Below are 21,965 nucleotides of genomic sequence, written 5' to 3'. Positions count from 1 at the left end.
CGAACTGTAAGATTTCACCCCTGTTATTCTTTTTTTTTAATGTTTTATGTTTAAAAATTTCTAAAAAAAACCACCCCTATTATAAAATGAACTTCATAATTATCTAGGAAACAAAATCTTCACTAAAAGAATTCAAATATAAAATCTAGAAAGATAATTCAAGTGAAAACATATTTCATCCAATGCATTCATCATGTTAAAGTAAAGCTATATCTTATCTCTAGTTATATACTAAAACAAGAAAAGGTATTAGAGATTATTAATCATGGCAGCTGATGAAAAGAAAATGCCGAGTGAAGCTGAGAAAAAGTTTATTGATGCCATTGTCGGAGGTAAATTAATTATATTTAAATGTGAAATATTTTTGTATAATATGTAAAATGAACTATTATTTATTCTACACTGCAACAAATCGAATGGTTCATTCTTAAGAGGCAGAACACTTGTTGCTGCCTAACAGAAAGCAAAATATAGCCAGAAATTTTATCATCATTGTCATGTCATGATGTTGAATGTGGACAGTATTTGGAAGTCAAGAAGAAGGCAAAATAAAGATAATTAGAAAATACACGACTGACGAAACAAAACTTGATCAGGTTAACAACATATTCGGATATTGATATGAGACGATCACAGGTATGTGCTACCGAAGCCTACAGTAGTCAGTATCAGTTGTACCATAGGCATAGTTTTGTCTAAAAAAAACTTATCACTACATGTATTTGGAAATCTGCTTCAATTGACCCGCAAATCTATAGCACTTGGACTATTGACATTGTACATGTTGTACAACAATCATAATTTTTCCTTAGTGGCGTCAAACATTTACAACTTTGTCGTCAGAATTTTACAGGAACCTTTGTGATGTCAAGTAATGATGGACATTGATAATAAGGTCTTATTTTGATTGGGTCACTCTATTTCATATGGTTTTTACATATAATTTACATATATATGCATTACATGCATTACTTGTATCAACAGAAATTTGCTTTGTGTATGATTTTAAAAAAGGAGTATAATTTAGTAAAAGGCATTTTGTTATTAGAATGCAGAATAAACATGGACTTTCTTACATTATACATCGTTAAGACAATTTCAATGTTTCCATTTGACTTACAGGTTTGATTAATATCAGTTGAAATCAGTAAATAGGAAATAAACACTATGTTATTCATGAACTAAAAAAATCATTGAAATGGAAATAGTAGACCTCTATGAATAAAAAGAAATAAGAATCATATACCAGACAAGTAAAATTGTCTTCCAATTAGTAAGAAAAATGTCTTAATATTGGTTTTTTAACTAGTATTTTCAAAAGATTTTGGAACAGACTGTATTATACAGTGTTCTCCCCAGGATTTTTGGATAGCGCTGTGCTAATCGCGTAATTTTCGACAATGCTCAGTAACTTTATCGCGGCGCGCGGTTTGTTTGTAATTGCTTTGTTATGTGTTTTTATTATACATGTATCATGCTGTTTCCTCTTGTTATGATGTCCTTGTCATGCTCATGGAATTTACAGTGTATCCCTTAATGATGCTTTGTTTGTTAATGTTATTGTCTGGATATAGAAGAAGAGTATTTTTTTCTCCATTGTAAATTCATATATTAAATCCTCATACTATCTATGTATAAAACTGGAGGAGAAGTCTTTTTCCATGATGGGTCTACACCAGACATGCCTGTGTGAAGATTTCTTAGCACTATCAGTATCAGGTAATGTTGCAGAACATGTAAGGACCAACAATAAAGTCATTGTCAGCTTCTGTTTCAGTGTCTGGTTTTGTAACCAACTGTAGCAGTGTACTGTTAACCTTACGACGTTTGACAGGAATTAACATTTTTTTGCATAAAGATTTCTCATTTTTATGACCTTAACGTTTTATAATATTTAAATGGCCTCATCCAAGCTGGACATCGAGACAGTAAAATTTCTCAAGTCGTATCAGCTTGGGTTTGTTTTTCTAATCATATGCTATCAAATGGTAGAATTTCTGACTAAACAATTATAAGTTCGAATAGGGGATAATGAATACTTAAAAGACTTGCTCATTTTCGGGGTTCGTATGGATAGTAAACCCGGCAAATAATTTGTAACAGACCCCTGTGTTTGATCGTTTTTAAAATCCTCGTTTGTTCAAAGTTCGTAAAACAAGTTTGTGAGTGACGTCGGGAAATGTGGTCAATTCATTTCATCTCATTTCATTCATATATGCCTCTATATATTCTTTAAATTAAAAAAATAGATGTCAATGTTGAAATCTTTGTTTATTTTGATCTTTCATAAAACGCCATTTTGTAAAATTTATTAGACTGGTCCCGCGGAGTTACTTCAATACAACGGAAATAATTCTTTCAAAAATCGTAAACCAGTCGATCACGTGATCCGAAGTGAAAAATAAGCGGGAAATTTGAAAAAAAATTAGAAAAATACGAAAAAAAATATAGCGACGCGTTTGCGTGGGATAGCGCTGCGGTCAGTGCAATAGGACAGTGGGGAATTGCAATAGCGCTGAAAAGCGCTGTGCTAAAACGGCCTGGGGAGAACACTGTTATATATATATCACTTCCATTGAATATCAGAAAGTTCTATGATGAATTTCATGAATTTCATGAATCTGTTGATGACACAGAAATGATTCCTGCTCAAAGTCAACATTGACAAAAAGAACATTTCTTGTCATGATATTGTTGAAGGTTTGTCAGGGCCGTATTATGGTATACCTTTGTCTGTATGTCCGTCATCGACATGTCAGACATTAACTCAAAATCGCTTTAACTAATTTGCTTGAAACTTTGGTAAATTGTTTAAATCTATTGACGTGTGCTCCCTTTTGTTTATTTTATAAATTTTAGATTTTATGTTTCTGAGTTTTTGAGTTTTAATCATTACTAAAAAAGGGAGGAGGGGGGGGGGGGGCGTTAAAAACATGGGGAGCAAAAAAAAACTTTCATCAATTTGCAAGAAACTTTGGTGAATTGTTTATATATATTGACATGACCTTTAGGCTTTACAAATGTATAAATTATAAAATTTCTCGAAGGGATGGTAAAAATTGGCTATGAGGGTTATGGCTCAAACCGTTTAAGAACTTTTATGATGTATTTAAATAGGTTATTATGGTTGCAAACTCCATTGGAAATTTGAATTGAGATTTATATGACCAGGTCCATATCTTTAGTGAAAGAAAACTGGGGAGGGTAAAAAAAAGGGGGAGCAGGGACAATTTGTTCTCAAGATTTCAGATATTAGAAAGAAAATTTCCTTCAAATATTCGTTCCCCCCCCAAAAAAAAAAAGGGGTGGTGGGGTGGTGTGTTTAATTCACAACAGCATAGTGTATTGCACAATCACATAACCAGTTCAAGTTCTTCTGTGTCAGAAACCTATTATGTATTAGGACTTGGTTGTTTCATAAAGCCTTTCATCACATATAGTCATCATGGTCATCAAAAACTAAAACGCACATAATGATTAAAGACAAGGCAATACATGTATCACCAAAAAACCCAACATATTCAGACATGTTAGAAATGTTAAAACATCAACAATAAAAAAAATAAGGATATTTGATAGCAGACCCCAAACATATAAGCAATTGTTTCACAGCACAATAAGACTTCTTGTACACTAAAAATTGTAAGATATTAATATTAAAGCTGCAAAATACTGCACAAACAATTATAATTTTTTTTATTATTTAACTCATCAGTTGGCTAAAGTCATATTGTAAATCATTTTAGATATATACATTTACATGATGATAAACTAATAATTTGTCAAGCATTTTATGTTTGCTTTGAGTGTGACTGAAAATTTCTCACATACTTATATAGTTATAACAGTTTGTCAACAAAAGTGATAAATAACTAACTAATTCCCCTGACTGTAATAATGGCTGACATTTACACAAGAAACCTGTGAACAGGTGAACAGTATACATTATCATGATTTTGCTAGTTTGCTTGTCAAAGTAATTTGTATTGACTTTTTCCATTGATATAAAATTTTTGATTTTCCTGATATCAACTGTTGTTTCCCGTTCTTTTTCTTGTATTGACATGTTTTTTGCCCTTCAGTTCACCTATATTTTTATATCATGACACTTGATATAAGAAAATTTGCATAAATTTATTTTTCAATTACCGTCCATTAACATACATTGTACTTAAACAGTTAAATGGTTTTTTTTGTAAAAAGAAGAGCTGAAAAAAATCAAAATTATTAAATAGGAAATTACAAAGATACAAAGTAATTGCAATTATACTGAATTATACATATACTTCATTTACATTGTACTTGCATATATTTATTATATATATATCATGTATATTAGAGCCAAGTTTCAGAAATATTTCTGAATGATAAATTGATTGAAATTTTATTTTAAACTAGGCTTTTTAATCATGAAACTTAGTCAATACTCATCAGAGTACTCAGAACACCAAAAGGCAAATCCAGTATTTTCATGATTTTAATTTGTTGATTTCTGAGTCTTACTACAATAATTTTACTCAAAAGTTATATGACTGAAACCCTTTGATCATGTTGACACATTCTAATACTCAATAAAGATACTGCTGTTCATAGTTATATTTAGTCTTAGACATGTACTAGTCGCTATCAATATAATGCAAACTTTGTCTTCCATACTGACCATACTGAGACAGCTTGAATAAAACTGTAGTTTCGTAAAGAAAATTTTGTATATTAGATTATTTGATATAGTTTCATATAGAAATATATATATAGATAACAACAAATCATACTTATACCCCATTTAATCAAATCAGTGACATTGATGGGTAGTATATTCAATGTTAAGAAAAGCATCTCTGGCTGCATCTGGCCACTTATAAAGATAAAAGATTTACAAACATCAAGTTAGAATTTTGATGATAGAATTAAAATCATACACTAATTTGTGCACTTTTCCTGTTCACATTTCAATATACTATGAGAGTGTGTCTTTACAATAGAAACATCACAGTGTATTTATATATGTTACCATATACTAAAAAAATGTACAGTTTTGTATGAAAGATAAATACGAAAGTAGTGTGAATGATGGGTGAAAATTAAACTATTCAGTAAAGAATTTTCAAAGCAGCTAGTTTGGTGTATCTGACTTTAATTCCAAATTGGAATGATGAGCTTTTATGTTTATGTATTTCAGGAAAACTTGAGGAAGTCCAGACTTTATTGAAAGAACCTACAATTAAGATAGACTTTACAGATGATGTAAGTAAAATGTGTAACATGATTTTCTAAATATATGCTTCTTATAAGTTATAATATGACCGCAAAAAAAAAGTTGGATCGTATAATGGTATGATGTCGTTGTCTGCGTTGTCCGAAAACACATTTGGTTTCCGGACAATAACTTTAGTTTAAGTAAATGGTTCTTTATGAAATTTAATAAGAAGGTTCAATACTACGAAAGGAAGGTTTGGATTGATTTTGGGGATGATGGTCCCAAGCAATTAGGAATTATTTTTCTACTTTCAGGATAATAACTTGTGTATAAGTTTCTCAATTGCTCTGAAATTGTATCACATTGTTTAATACCATAAGTTAAAGGTTTGGATTCATTTTGGGGGTTTTGGTGCTAAAAGTTTGGGAATTAAGGGCCAAAAAGGGGCCAAAAACAAGCATTTTTGTAGTTTCTGGACAATAACTTGTGTGTTAGTGTATGGAACTCTCTGACATTGTACCACAAGGTTCCATATCACAAAAGCAAGGCTCGCAATGAGTTTGGGGGTAATTGCCCCATTAATGCAGGAATTAGGGTCCAAAAAAGGGCCAAAAACGAGCATTTTTCTAGTTTCCAGACACTAACTTATGTTTAAGTGTATGGATCTCTCTGAAATTGTACTACAAAGGAAAGGCTGGGATTGAGTGTGGGGGTAATTACTTCAATGGGGGATTGCAAAACATTTTGGGGGTTTCCAATTTTTTGAAGGGGTTCAAATATTTGTTTCAAAATTTTTTAAATTTCAAATTTTTGAAGAGTTTCAAGAAGAAATCTTTAATTGCACATTAATCCTGACATTCGTTTTGTGTAAAAAACCTATATTTTGTCAATTTTTTTTATCACAATCCAAATGCAGACAGTATCAATTCAAGCTTGAATATTGTGTCCAACTTAGCCCCAACTGTTCAGGGTTCAACCTCTGCGGTTGTATCAGGCTGTGCTCAGCGAAGCATTTTATTTTGTTAGTAAAACAGTTAAATATGTCTTTAAAGAACTGTTATTGGGACACATATAGTGAATATTCTTCAATAGATTAACATTTTTTAAACAAGACATCTATCTACAATGGAAATCAAAAAAGTCTTGCAAGCAAAGGTTTTAGTTTTAGCAGGTTCCATTCTATAAATGCATAATCTGTTATGGTAGTGTACATTGTGTCTGTCTGGGTCAGTGAAATTATCTTTACAGGATCTTTAGAAACTAAGCTGATAAAATTAGGGACTTATCTGATTTTTAAACCTGCCTTATTCCTGTTAAACATATATTACAGATGATTTTACGCTAGAAAATAACATTTTCCAATCAAAAGAGGGACCCCCCATACAGAATCTGCCACTGAAAATGTTCAATTAGGTTTAACAGATGTATGTGTTTCCTTAGAATAAAAAGCAGTTTACACAGTGGACTTAAGAAAATGTTATAGCTATGTTATAAATTAATCATAATTTTCTCATGAATATTTTTTACTTAGACTGGTACCACACCTCTTCAGCATGCAGCTTTCAGAGGAAAGACTGATATATGTCAGCTGTTGCTAGCCAATGGTGCAGATGTAAATTCAAGATTTCATGATAATGGTTATACAGCACTTATGTTTGCTGCATTATCAGGTATGGAGATTTAATTAGAACTCAAACCATTCCTATTACAGCCAATTTGGCATCTTATGATTATCATAATAGTCTTTTATTCCAAAGCAATACAACTTATAGAATTTACATATACAAATACAATAGCATCAGTGAAAAATTACATACATGTTTTATAATTACAAACAACTAGAACACACCCGCGAAATCATTGGCATATACAACTTGTAAAATGTTGTAGGATGAATTTTTGTAAAAGATATTATGACTGGAGAATTTCATATAAGGTATCAAAAGCCCTCTCCCTTTTTTCCAAAGTCTGTTATGTGTTTCCTTTCTGTTAAATTCAATTATTTTTCGTGTTTCTGGCCTTATACCACAATTATTCTTACCCTTTGCTACAATGCATTTTTTGGTAAAAGTCAAATTAAATTACAAATTTGCACCGCTTCAAACATGAAATACCGGTAAATGAAACTGCTTATAGACCATTATTATTCTACTAAAATGTGCTTCTAGGACAATCCATCAGTGCTTTTCCTGTTTTTCCTTTTGAGAGCCCTATTAACATGCCAATGGTAGGATTTAAATCTCTTATAAATGACTAAGGCTCAAAAGGGGGGGGGTCTGAGGGGCCCTGATCCCGAAATCCTGGGCTTAAAAACATGAAATCCTGAGGTGCATATTTTAACGAAATTCATATCCTGACATCCCGAAATAAAAAACAAATATTCCCGCATCCTGTAAAGATCATTCCCGTAATCCCCAGCTTAATCACCCGATCACAACGTCCCAAATAATTCCTGCCTCCCTCTAATCTCTAACCTACTTTCATTTTGGCCAAATCACTACTTTCACTTTCAACAATAATTTTTTATGCCCCATTTATGGTAATGATGTTTTCTATTCTGTTCGTCTGTTCGTTCGTTTGTCCATCAGTCTGTCCCGCTTCAGGTTAAAGTTTTTGTCGAGGTAGTTTTTTGATGAAGTTGAAGTCCAACCAACTCGAAACTTAGTAAATATGTTCCCTATGATATGATCTTTCTAATTCTAATTAGAGATTTTACCCCATTTCACGGTCCACTAAACGTAGTAAATGATAATGCCGATGTGGCATCTGTATACTATGAACACATTCTTGATCATTCTTGTTTCCACATGTTTTACTTATTTCAATATATATTCAACTGGTATGACCCCTTAGATATCCTAAGATAGTAAATATTTCAGAAAAAAGTAGACAGAATACAGAGAGTCTCTGTATATTATAGTAGTATAATCGTAGTATACAGGTGAATAAACGCGAAAACATAATTGTCTCTAAGGAGGTATAATAGTTGTAGTTCTTGCGATCTAAAAACCATCATATGGAGACCGCTCTGATTGGCTTATTTATTTTTCATTTTTGTAATCTATCATACGATTGGTTGTTCTTGTGCATGTTTAAAACCGGAAGTCTTATCTATGACTAAAAGTCAGTCTAATAACGGAAACAATATCTGGACACCTATTTTGTCGTTTTTCTCCCAAAATAACTCAATCTGAATAATCATAAGAATGGATGACAAATGCGATTATGCATGTTACCTAAAGTACACAGAGGCATGATGATTAATTTATTGTGGAAGGAAGAGAAGCGACACACAAAATGAGGTCTTCTCGTTTAATAGTATAGATCTGTATGATGGCCATTATGGACAAACCAGTTATTATGAAACAACATGTAACATTCATGAGTGCAGACAATATTCATGATATTCGTAAACCACTATTCTCAAATATGTAATCATTTAAAGAAGGAAAGAAATATCTCTCACGTTTCTTACTCACTTATTGAGATGAGCTTTCCAGATGAGATCTGTTCAGTACTGTTTTTCTCTCTCAAAAATAACTCATAAAATATTTGATGATACAATTCACTTTAAAATACCCTAAAATTGTGTTTGTATATTGTTTTCATAAGTTTAGTCTTGTATTTTTCTTGGTACACTTTTATCGATGTCTTTTTTTTCTGTTTAGGGAATGCTGAGACAACAAGGTTGTTATTAGAGGCTGGTGCTAGGACAGATTATACAAATTCAGTTGGTAGGACAGCCACTCAGATGGCAGCTTTTGTAGGTATGTATGTGTGCAAGTCAAAAAAAATTTAACAAGTGCTCATTAGAGAAAACATTTAAAATGGTTTATGATAAGATTAGAGCAGTCAAAATTATACTTTTTGAAAGAAAATATTTAAAATAATTGATATAAAAGAGGGACGAAAGATACCAGAGGGACAGTAAAACTCATAGATTGAAAATAAACTGACAACACGATGGCTTAAAATAAAAAGACAAACAGACAAATGATAGTACAGAAAACACAACATAGAAAACTATGCTATATGAACCCAACCAAAAACTGGGGGTGATCTCAGGTGCTCCAGAAGGGTAAGCAGATCCTGCTCCACATGTGGCACCCGTCGTGTTGTTTATGTTATTACAAATGTGGTAAATTGTCTTAATTCAGTAGGTCATATTCGTGATTTATCTGTAATATTTGTTATAAAATGTTTTCCACTGGATGTAAAGCAGCAAAACAATTAATTAATTTATCAATCATATAAGAAATAAATCAACAGCAATGAATGACTGTTATATTTTAGGTCAACATGAATGTGTTTCTGTCATCAACAATTACTTTTCTAAAGATGATTTGACACCATATATCAAGATACAAGGTAGGCTTGATAATTAAATTGATATTTCGGGTCATTTTATAGCTGACTATGCAGTATTGGCAGAGCTCCAGATAAGCTGTGTATTTGCGTAATCACGCAATACTAATAATTAAAAACCCAATGCAATTGCACTTTGCAGGGTTCAAAAACACAATTGATTTAAAGGAAAACCCAATTATATGCAAAACCATGAGTTCTTTTAACTCTTTGATTCGCTATCGTTTGCTTTATTTACCCTTATCTGATTACAGTTGTCGCGTTAATCTATTTTTACCGTGTGGAAATAAATTTCACCCTACGCATAAATACAAGAATGCAAGAAGCGATAAAATCTAACTATGGCATCACTATTTAATGCTTATGTAGCCTTTGAGTTATAAAGTTCATTTTATCATTGAAACAGTTCTAATGCATATTTGAAAAAATACCTATATGGTCCATATACTCATATGGTCAGGCCCGATAATAAACAAACGAGTATATACTCATATGGTCCGACCATACGCGTATACGAACCATATGAGTATATGCATATGGTCATACGCGTATGGTCCAAATACTCATATGGTCTGGAACATATACATAATTGCACATGAACAAAATAATTACTCTTTAATTGAAATTGCTGTTAAGGAACTTTTGTTGTAGGTAAATATATGTATATCTATTGATGACTTTTGTAAATATTTTTCAGGAGTTGACACAGAACCAAGACTACCACAAGAACTTGTCGCACCTCTTGTGAAAATGATCAACTTTGCAAATCTGCATCCAGTCAAAGTAGGCTATTTTTGGATTGTTAGAATGAGTGACTATAAATTCTTTGATTTAGTTTTTAAAATATATGTTTTGGTAAATCGTGAATACTACTGTACATGCAAATTAAAATGTCTGAATTTTGATGTCTACTGTCTTATAAGTTGTACACACAGTGTTCACAATAGCTCTTATTTATATTCTATTTGGTTAACTATTAAAACAGATCAGAAAACCACTAACAGTTCCAAACAACAGAATAACATAAAAGCAAATGTATAAGATGTAAAAAATAAAAACACATGACAAAATACCTTAATGCCGATTTTAATTAAGAAATGACTGTAATATTTTTATGCCCCACCTACGATAGTAGAGGGGCATTATGTTTTCTGGTCTGTGCGTCCGTTCGTCCGTCCGTTCGTCCGTCCGTCTGTCTGTCTGTCCGTTCGTCCGTCTGTCCCGCTCCAGGTTAAAGTTTTTGGTCAAGGTAGTTTTTGATGAAGTTGAAGTCCAATCGACTTCAAACTTAGTACACATGTTCCCTATGATATGATCTTTCTAATTTTAATGCCAAATTAGAGTTTTTACCCCATTTTCACGGTCCACTGAACATGGAAAATGATAGTGCGAGTGGGGCATTCGTGTACTGAGGACACATTCTTGTTTCTGTCTATGAAGAAATAACATAAAAAATGTGGTGCACACTGAATAACGCGTGTAGCGGGCACCACATTTTTAGCTCACCTGGCCCGAAGGGCTAAGTGAGCTTTTCCCATCACTTTGCGTCCGTCGTCGTTAACTTTTACAAAAATCTTCTCCTCTGAAACTACTGGGCCAAATTAAACCAAACTTGGCCACAATCATCATTGGGGTATCTAGTTTAAAAAATGTGTGGCGTGACCCGGCCAACCAACCAAGATGGCCGCCATGGCTAAAAATAGAACATAGGTGTAAAATGCAGTTTTTGGGTTATAACTCAAAAACCAAAGCATTTAGAGCAAATCTGACATGGGGGTAAAATTGTTCATCAGGTCAAGATCTATCTGCCCTGAAATTTGCAGATGAATCAGACAACCCGTTGTTGGGTTGCTGCCCCTGAATTGATAATTTTAAGGAAATTTTGCTGTTTTTGGTTATTATCTTGAATATTATTATAGATAGAGATAAACTGTAAACAGCAATAATGTTCAGCAAAGTAAGATTTACAAATAAGTTAACGTGACCGAAATGGTCAGTTGACCCCTTTAGGAGTTATTGCCCTTTTTAGTCCATTTTTAACCATTTTTCGTAAATCTTAGTTATCTTTTACAAAAAACTTCTCCTCTGAAACTACTGGGACAAATTAATCCAAACTTGGCTACAATCATCATTGGGGTATCTAGTTTAAAAAATGTGTGGCGTGACCCGGCCAACCAACCAAGATGGTCGCCATTGCTACAAATAGAACATAGGGGTAAAATGCAGTTTTTGGCTTATAACTCAAAAACCAAAGCATTTAGAGCAAATCTGACATGGGTAAAATTGTTAATCAGGTCAAGATCTATCTGCCCTGAAATTTTCAGATGAATCGAACAACCCGTTGTTGGGTTGCTGCCCCTGAATTGATAATTTTAAGGAAATTTTGCTGTGTTTGGTTATTATCTTGAATATTATTATAGATAGAGATAAACTGTAAACAGCAATTATGTTCAGCAAAGTAAGATCTACAAATAAGTCAACATGACCAAAATGGTCAGTTGACCACTTTAGGAGTTATTGCCCTTTATAGTCAATTTTTAACCATTTTTAGCTCACCTGGCCCAAAGGGCCAAGTGAGCTTTTCTCATCACTTGGCGTCCGGCGTCCGGCGTCCGTCGTTAGCTTTTACAAAAATCTTCTCCTCTGAAACTACTGGGCCAATTTTTACCAAACTTGGCCACAATCATCATTGGGGTATCTAGTTTAAAAATTGTGTCCCATGACCCGCCCAACCAACCAAGATGGCCGCCATGGCTAAAAATAGAACAATGGGGTAAAATGCAGTTTTTGGCTTATAACTCAAAAACCGAAGCATTTAGAGCAAATCTGACATGGGGTAAAATTGTTCATCAGGTTAAGATCTATCTGCCCTGAAATTTTGAGATGAATCGGACAACCCGTTGATAGGTTGCTGCCCCTGAATTGGTAATTTTAAGGAAATTTTGCTGTTTTTGGTTATTATCTTGAATATTATTATAGATAGAGATAAACTGTAACACCAAAAATGTTCAGCAAAGTAAGATCTACAAATAAGTCAACATGAACAAAATGGTCTGTTGACCCCTTTAGGAGTTATTGCCCTTTATAGTCAATTTTTAACCTTTTTTCGTAAATCTTAGTTATCTTTTACAAAAATCTTCTCCTCTGAAACCACTGGACCAAATTAAACCAAACTTGGCCACAATCATCATTCGGGTATCTAGTTTAAAAATTGTGTCTGGTGACCTGGCCAACTAACCAAGATGGCTGCCATGGCTAAAAATAGAACATAGGGGTAAAATGCAGTTTTTGGCTTATCACTCAATAACCAAAGCATTTAGAGCAAATCTCATGGGGGTAAAATTGTTTATCAGGTCAAGATCTATCTGCCCTGAAATTGTAAGATGAATCGGACAACCCGTTGATAGGTTGCTGCCCCTGAATTGGTAATTTTAAGGAAATTTTTATGTTTTTGGTTATTATCTTGAATATTATTATAGAAAGAGATAAATTGTAAACAGCAAAAATGTTCAGCAAAGTAAGATCTACAAATAAGTCAACATGACCAAAATGGTCTGTTGACCCCTTTAGGAGTTATTGCCCTTTATAGTCAATTTTTAACCATTTTTCGTAAATCTTAGTTATCTTTTACAAAAATCTTCTCCTCTGAAACTAATGGGCCAAATTAAACCAAACTTGGCCACAATCATCATTCGGGTATCTAGTTTAAAAATTGTGTCCAATGACCCACCCAATCAACCAAGATGGCCGCCATGGCTAAAAATAGAACATAGGGGTAAAATGCAGTTTTTGGCTTATCACTCAAAAACCAAAGCATTTAGAGCAAATCTGACATGTGGTAAAATTGTTTATCAGGTCAAGATCTATCTGCAACAACAAAAGAGAGTTTTTAACGACCTCAGCTGGCTATACAACCCTTGCACAATCAACTGAATTTTGCAGAAATCATTAATAGGATAGATTGCTCTTATATGATAATTTTTTATTACCTTTTTGGTTTTTTTTGGCAAAGGGGGAGCAGGGGGTTGCGCAACAACAAAACAACTTCACAACTTTCTCATTACTTTGCATTTCTCGTTAGATAAATTTTACAAAATTCTCCCTTGAAACAACTGTCAAATTTAAACAAACTTGGTTTAAATCACCACTAGGATATCCAGGGACCACTGTGTATGATGACCCTGCCTGCCCACATGGCTGAAATAAAACAGGTTTCAAATGCACTTTTTAGTATTATATCTCTGAAACTAAACGACAGTACAACAGTTGCATTTATCATGCATCAATTGTAAATAAAAATATCAGGTGAGCGACACAGGGTCCTTGGACCCTCTAGTTTATGTTATTTCGAATAGACAGAAAAAATATTACAGTCATTTCTTATAATTCTATGGGGTCAAAACAAAATAACGTCAGCCAATCAAAAGACGCATTACATCCAAAATTAAATTATAGATAACCAAAAACACATGACAAAATACCTTAATCCTACCCCCTTAATAAAGTATAGATAACCAAAAACACTGCTTTAAAGTTTTTATAAACAATGTACCTGAATAAACTTCTAGTTACAAAATTACCATAAAAATCAAAACTCAGAATAGCAATGCAATGCAATTTATTGATTATTTATAATTAAAACAAACAAAAAAATCATGTAACTAAAGTTTACAACACTATGTATTCAGATGGAATAGAAAAAATTACAAGAAAAAAGCCAAGCTGCAGCACACAACAAGTGAGCTTCCAATAAATATGCCCACATTTAGAAAATTTCTTTATTTGAGGTATTTGTATCATTTTGCATGACTGGCTTGATCCAATAAGCATTGATAACTGGGATGATTTGTTTTTGCAGTGGAAAGATTTTAACATGCATATCAATGGAAAAAAAACAACTAAAAGTTTTTTTGTTTTTTTCATATAACTGACAGCATAGCCATGTTTTCTTAATAAAACTTCTCTTTAAACATGATGATGAATGTTAAAATCAAATTTAATAACAATTTTTAAATTTCTGAAAAATTTCTAATTTAAGCTAGCACTTTACCTTCAAGAGAACTCCGGACTTTTAGAGAATTCCAAGAAGGTTGTTCGTACGCTGGAGTCATTATGTGAAAAGTGTATGAAATCAAGAGACACAAATCATGTGATGGCAATGAAAACACACTACTTTTCATTTGTCGTAGCAGAAGCTGGCAAAGTATACAAAGAAAAAGGAAGTCTTGATGAATGGACTAAACAGTAAGTTGGTATATTATAAAATGTGATTCCAATCTTGCAAACCATTTTATGCATTAATATGGTATTGTGTTAGGCAGGTACAAGAATTCTTAGTTTATCCCCTGATAAGCCAGGAACAAGAACACTTATTTCATTCTCTAATTGGTGAACTTGATGCAATTGTTTGTATATTAATTTTTGTGTGTCCTGTTTAAGCTTAGAATATTTAAGGAAAAAGTGAAAACAACCTTTAAGGAATTGTGATAACTCCAATGTAAATAAATGATAATTGTAAATTTTGTAGATGCAAAGGTGAATAATTGTACTTATACATGGTATAGAAATCATTAAGACAACATTGTGAACATTGTAGACAATAGAAATTGCCATCATATTTTATATCCTATGGATCTTTTTGATAAGATAAGATAAGATAAGATTTTGTATTGGTTTAAAATCCAAAATTAAAGGGTTGATACCAAGACAATAAACATTGGTTTTACACAAACTAACAAACATATATATCTGACCACATTTATATCTTTGAGAATAAGGGCTGTTCCAGAAAATAATATCCCCCCTCCCCTCCTCCCGGGACGCCACGACCTACAGATATGAAAATAAATTTAGAACACCACTCCATTTGCATTTAGGTATTTCAAATACAAAAACGTTTCTGGAACAGCCCTAAAGAGTTTAAGACAGTTCTAAATACTTGTTTTGTTGGAATTTAAAATGGCATTTATCATGTATTTGAAATGAAGATAACTGAACATAAACAGTGTGTGTCTTTTTGAAATACATGTATTGCAGTTGATGAACTCTGTTTGCATAAGAACCTACACTTCTGGTTATTTTTTTTAAAGGTTGATTAAAGGAAGACAGTCTGATGGATTTTCTGTAATGCAAGAGAATTTGATTAGAGAATCTATAAAGCAATTTCTTTATTCTGATTGCCCATTGTTTCATCAGTGTGTTCGTAGTTTAGCACCTGTAAAAATTGTAAGTAAATTATGTTATGTAAGAACATGTAACTGCATAATAAAATTTGATGCATTAAAGAAAGTCGTTTTGGCCTGCATTTAGTTAGATACTGATCCTAGCAGAAAAGATATTGCTTTATAGCTTCATATTATGTTTCCTGACAAATTGAAGCTCAAACACTGACATATCTAATTCAAACATAAACATTTGACATGTTAGTAATTTTGGTTCAAATAGAAAGGAAATGAATGTATGTGCCATGACTTACTACCAGTTGGTTTTAATATGTATAACATTGCTAAAAAAAAACTTCCAAGGGGATGTTTAAAAATATACTTATATCATGTAGTCTTAAAACATGGGTTAATGGTATGTGCCACATGCTGTATAAGGTTTTTTACATGTTTTGTAGGGAGATGACCCAACAGCATTAAATGTCCTGTCTCAAGTAATTAATGGACAGAGATTCTTCAATGATGATAAAACATGTTCAACATGTGGTGAAATCAAAGCTGAGAAAAAATGTTCTGCATGTAAAATGGTAATGTATAAAGATTAGTGCTTGAAACTTAGTTACTGAGGCAATTTCATTTTTATGTGATAAATCATTGTAATGTATAGACATAATGTAAAATCATAGCAAACTCATAAAAAAAAAGCAATCTTATAATGGATTTTTTTTTGTAAAAATATACTTCTTGTTTTTTTCTAGCTAAACAGATCTTATGTATTAGTTTAATCCTCATATGAACACAAAGACAATATGTCTATAACAATTTGTCTTGACAAATGTCAGTCTGATGTGCTTGATAACGTTGTTGAATAAAGCTGATTTGGGAAAAAGGTTTATACTTACAACTGTCAATATTTCTTGTTTCCTTGCAATTCTTCAACGACTTGAGTCTTAAATACGTTAAATCTCGGAAAAAAATTAACGGTCGCCCAGTCGCCAATGGCGACCAGAAATTGACCTGGGCGATCTTTTTACTCAGTTATGGTAGCCCAGGTGGCGAATTGAAAACAAGTTCTTGACTAACTGAAATTCACCATTTACCGTGACTCCAAGTACTGGCAACTTCACGGACAAAAATTTAAATTCAAAAAGAAAAATCTTTTTAAAATGTATTGCATCAAAGTCGCGGTCGCGATAAACAAGGATGTCAAATCAGTGTTTACCTGTGACTAAATATAGTTCACGTTAGTTCAGGTCACTGATTGGTCCTCTATTTAAAGTCGGAATGTATCGTATACTTGCAAGGATAACAAGAGAGTTGTTCCGATGGTCATTAACAATATGAAGCAATAACGGTTTTGGCTTCAAGAAAGCAAAGAAAGTCAGGGAAGATGACAATAGCATGTCAAGTAATATCAGTGAAATAAAAGAAAGCATGATATATATAATGCTGTAAAGAATCTGGAAAACAGTACCTTTTGTAGTTACATTTTCAAAGCCTACGTGTGTACAGAGAATGAAGATCAAAAAACGAAAGTAGAGAATTGTCGACCACAATAAATAACATTTATAGTTAAAAATAATTTATGGTCCTTACTAACTGAACAGTTTACAAAAAAAAAAGAAAATCAGAGAAGATATCAAGTTTATGACAACGCTTTTGGAATACGTTGTTTACAAATGTACGTAGTTTTAAAACGCAAATTGAATCGACCAAGATATTTAATAAATAAGATTATTATAGAAATAAAATGAAATATTTCATCTATCATCTACACGTATTCCAGAACAGTGAATTCTTTAGTTGTCTTTAAAAGATATGTTAAAAAATCTTGTACACAGGGCATGAAGATTTCAATTTTGCAAATGATTTTTTTTTTAATGAAATTTGAATGAAGTCGACAACAAAGATCAGAAAAAAATAACTTTTTCCCAGGCATCTAAATCACCTCCAGGTATGCTCAGAATGCAGGATTTTGAGTATAAAATTTCAAAATTTTCTTGGGGGGGGCGGGGCATGCCCCCAAACTCCCCTAGGAAGTTCACCCCGCTTCGCGGGCTTCACCAATGATAGTAAAATTATGTGGGCTACTGACTTTTTGTCTGGGCTAACTGATTTTCAAGTCTAGTAGCCCAGGTGGCTACTGGCCTTCATAAGTTAATTTTGACCCCTGCGTTTATCATTCAATTAATGTTGTTTATTTAGAAGATAGGTATAAATCAGATCATATTCCAATAAAATACCTGATAAAATATAGTTGTGTTCAAAATTGGTCTACTTAAATTTAAGCTCTACAGCTTATCAATATATGTTGTAACATAAATTGGATTTTTCCTTTGATGTTTTAATGAAATAATTTGCTCAAAAAGTGTGGTGAGGGGAAACCATGGTATATTATATGCAAGTTGATGCTGTACCATACTTTGCTAATTAAATATGCAACTCAACCAGAATCCAAAGGAAAGAAGGCAGAGCTTAGCTATGGTACAACATATTCATTTTCATGTTATTCCATGGCTGAAGCTCCACCCTTTTTCTTGAAAGGTATCCATCCGCCTCTGAAATATTTAGGAAACTAAACAATGTACTAAAAGGTCAAGATCTGCATTTGTTTTTATTTTATAACAAAAAAAAATAAATCATGTGTACCACATCTTAAGAAACCCTTTTCAAACTATATAGGATTGTTAAGAGTTCCCTTAATTTTTGAAAAATTACTAAATATTTCTTCTTTAAGTTTTGAAAAAAAAATGAAATGTAATACTATCAAATTCAATTAAATTACGATTCAAAAAGAGGGGTAACTATAGAAAAGGGAATAAATATCAGCTACAAAAATCTGTGATAAAAACATGATTTTTTTGGCGATCAATTAGGGGGACGTACACTATCTACGCTCATTGGATCCGCCACTGTTTAAATACAGTGTTTTATCATTAAAATTGTGTTTTAATAAATAATATAATAATCGATTTAATAATATAACAGAAGAAAAGCAGTTAGTACGAAAACTATTTTATTTGTATAAATATGCATTTTTCAATGAGATGAACAACCTATAAAATATGATTAATTTGTATAATACCTTGAAAACCAACAAAAAAAAGACAATGTTACCGTCATTACAATAATTATTTAATCCTTGTCACTGGAATCCAACATTTCAGTTTACTTTCTGAGTACATTATGAAATTACCTGCGCATATGATCATACATGGGGTGCAAAACTAAAAAATCGTGAAAAGCCGACATTTTCTTTACTTTCTGCAAATTCTGGAATACACAGAAGATCATACAAGGGGCGCAAAAGTGACTTGAGCGAGCTTCCATTTCATTGGATAAAACTAACGGAATCAATACCCAATATTAGTTCAAGGTCTTGAAGCTGTCAGTCATTTTATTTATATTACAAATTTTATATACCATGTGTCTTACTCATTAACATATTTAAACAAACTCATCCTTCGAATTCCTTTGTTTAAATATGTTAACTTGTAAGAACCATGATATATATAGTACTTAATTTCATGTCTTTCTATTTATTTTGTAGGTTAATTACTGTAATCAGACATGTCAAAAACTTCACTGGTCTACACATAAAAAGTTCTGCAAGAGTTTAGCAGGTTTGTATCACACATTCTTTCTTTTTGAGTGCTTTATTTTTGTTTTTTATTTTTTCCCGAGGAAAGAGCAGGTATAGTAACCACTCCACTCAGTCTGTCCATAGACTTTGGGTAGAAAAGATCTGTCAAAATAAAGGCATTGTATATTTGGGAAGATTTGAACTGCTGTTTCAATTCTGTTCTATATAAAAAGAAGATGTGGTGTGATTGCCAATGAGACACTTCTCCACAAGAGACCAAATGAAACAGATTTAATAACTATAGGTCACTGTACAGCATTCAACAATGAGCAAAGCCCATACCGCATAGTCAGTACAAAAGTCCCTGAAATGACAATGTAAAACAATTCAAACAAGAAAACTTATGGCCTAATTTATGTACAAAAAAAAATGAAGGAAAAACAGACATGTAACACATAAACAAACGACAACCTCTGAAATACTGACTCCTGACTTTGAACAGAAACATACATACAGAATGACGTGGTGGGTTTAAACATGTAAGGGGGATCCCAACCCTCCCCTAACCTGGGACAGTGGTGAACATATTTTGATAAAAATATCAAAATGCAATTTTAAAGGAAATTATATGAATTTTGTTACCTATTTACACACATTAAGCTTACTTTATCTACTAAATAAATTGCTTGTTTCTCTCAAGGATAGCAGTATAAATACAGGTATATACAATAATGCTATATAAGATGATAAGGTGTTTCCCATCATAACTCAAAAATCAAGGTGTTTATAAGTCGTGCTATTCTTCCACCAATGATTTCAATCACTTTTATTGCATTGAGAGGTATAAGTGGTATAAAATGTATTACATTCAAATTAATATTACTTGATTGTTTTAGCATCAGATATTGATAAATGTAACCTTATTCTTATCTTCCAGAACAATATGTAAGAATTGAAGAAATGAAGAAAAAAGAAGAAGAACTTAAACAGAAAGAAGAAGAATTGAAGAAACATAAAGAAGACATTGAAAAGAGGAAAGGAGAAATTGAAACATTAGTGGAACAAAAAGAAGAAATAGAAAAGCAGATAGCTGAACAGTAAAATAGACAGAAAATGTTCAATGGCAATTGTAGGTTGATCATATAAAGTGACCATTCATGTACTTCTTTATGTATGTCAAAATGTGTTTAAATTTTGTGAAGTGCACCTCTCAGTAGCTAATAAGAGAATATCAAGGATATATTTCATAATTTAATTATTGTATATATCTAGTAAATAAAAAAAAATTCCTCATACTGATCAACAATATTTAGGTTTAACTATAGAAAGTCAGTGATATTTCATGGGTATTTCAGTAAAGTAAAATTTTATCCGATCATTGTTTTAATTTTTTATAATATCTGAATAAAGGAATGCTTTATGGCCATAAATTCATGAATTCTTCCATTCTGAATGTGCATGTATTTGCTTTGATTTTAAGCAACTTAGAAGGAATCCGTTTAAGTTGTGTTGTTTTTGTTGAACGTCTATAACTAATATTTTGCATTAAGCCTGGTACTATATTTTTAGCTCACCTGGCCCGAAGGGCCAAGTGAGCTTTTCTCATCACTTGGCGTCCGGCGTCCGGCGTCGTCCGGCGTCCGTCGTCCGTCGTCGTTAACTTTTACAAAAATCTTCTCCTCTGAAACTACTGGGCCAAATTTAACCAAACTTGGCCACAATCATCATTGGGGTATCTAGTTTAAAAAATGTGTTCGGTTACCCGGCCAACCAACCAAGATGGCCGCCATGGCTAAAAATAGAACATAGGGGTCAAATGCAGTTTTTAGTGGAAGAAGACGTCAAGTCTTCTGAAGACTTAAGGGGCTGACCATTGGCATTGAGTCTCCGTATGCCGCATTCATTTCGTGTATTACAATTTCAAAACAACTTAGATTCCTGACACCGATTTTTACACATGATTAGGCATCTGAATCATTTAATTTGTAAATTATGATTGTAAAACAATCACTATCGTAAATATGACCCTTTTATTTATGTAAATTATTAGATTTCATCTCATCCACATGAACGTTATTTGTTTACTTGTAACAGGATGTTTTAACTGTAGATATTTGTATTACGCATGCGTGAATTTGGTATCGGGACAACTCGCCCTGTTTACAAGTTCGCCCTTGAAGTTACGAATTTGCAATCCTGCAGACAAGAAGATTTTGTTTTTATATAAATAAAAAGGATATATAAAGTGTTGTCTTTATTCATGGTTTTCCTTTGTCATGTGAATTAGATGCCCTTCGTAACATACATGTGAACCTCCCGTTTAGGAGAAAAAACTCCCGTGTATGAAATTTTTCAGACGCCATATTTGATCATTTCTTACTACTGTACGGGTGTAATTGACACCTGTGTTAAATTTTACCTGAACATCAAAGAAAATGTATAATTATATGGCTTCACTTGACAGCTTGGGTGTCAAACATACTGGTAATCAACGATGTTTACCTCCGGCTAACTGCCGTTGTGTTATCAAAACGATGTGTATTGGGAATATTGAAATACTTTTTTGTTACTTCCCTTTGTTTTATCCTGTTTTCAGTTATTTTGCTTTTAAAAATGTAAATTGTAAAAAGACTATAAATGATTAATATTTTAATCAAAT

At 32.5% G+C, this 21,965-nt stretch overlaps 1 protein-coding gene across 1 annotated transcript; it reads left to right on the top strand.

The window, feature by feature from the left end:
* The first annotated feature begins 115 nt into the window (after positions 1–115).
* LOC143064126 (ankyrin repeat and MYND domain-containing protein 2-like) lies at positions 116–21,555 on the top strand. The gene is made up of 11 exons (XM_076236715.1): positions 116–332; positions 5,180–5,244; positions 6,729–6,867; positions 8,866–8,964; positions 9,491–9,565; positions 10,260–10,345; positions 14,601–14,806; positions 15,652–15,787; positions 16,182–16,310; positions 19,274–19,346; positions 20,244–21,555. The coding sequence occupies exons 1-11, from the start codon at positions 266–268 to the stop codon at positions 20,405–20,407; spliced, it is 1,239 nt and encodes a 412-aa protein (XP_076092830.1). The 5' UTR covers positions 116–265; the 3' UTR covers positions 20,408–21,555.
* Positions 21,556–21,965: the final 410 nt, after the last annotated feature.

This window comes from Mytilus galloprovincialis, chromosome 2, assembly GCF_965363235.1.
Source record: "Mytilus galloprovincialis chromosome 2, xbMytGall1.hap1.1, whole genome shotgun sequence".
In the NCBI taxonomy this organism is placed as follows: Eukaryota; Metazoa; Mollusca; class Bivalvia; order Mytilida; family Mytilidae; genus Mytilus; species Mytilus galloprovincialis.
The sequence above is the reverse complement of the archived record's forward strand: the minus strand, read 5'-3'. Positions and strand labels throughout refer to the sequence as shown.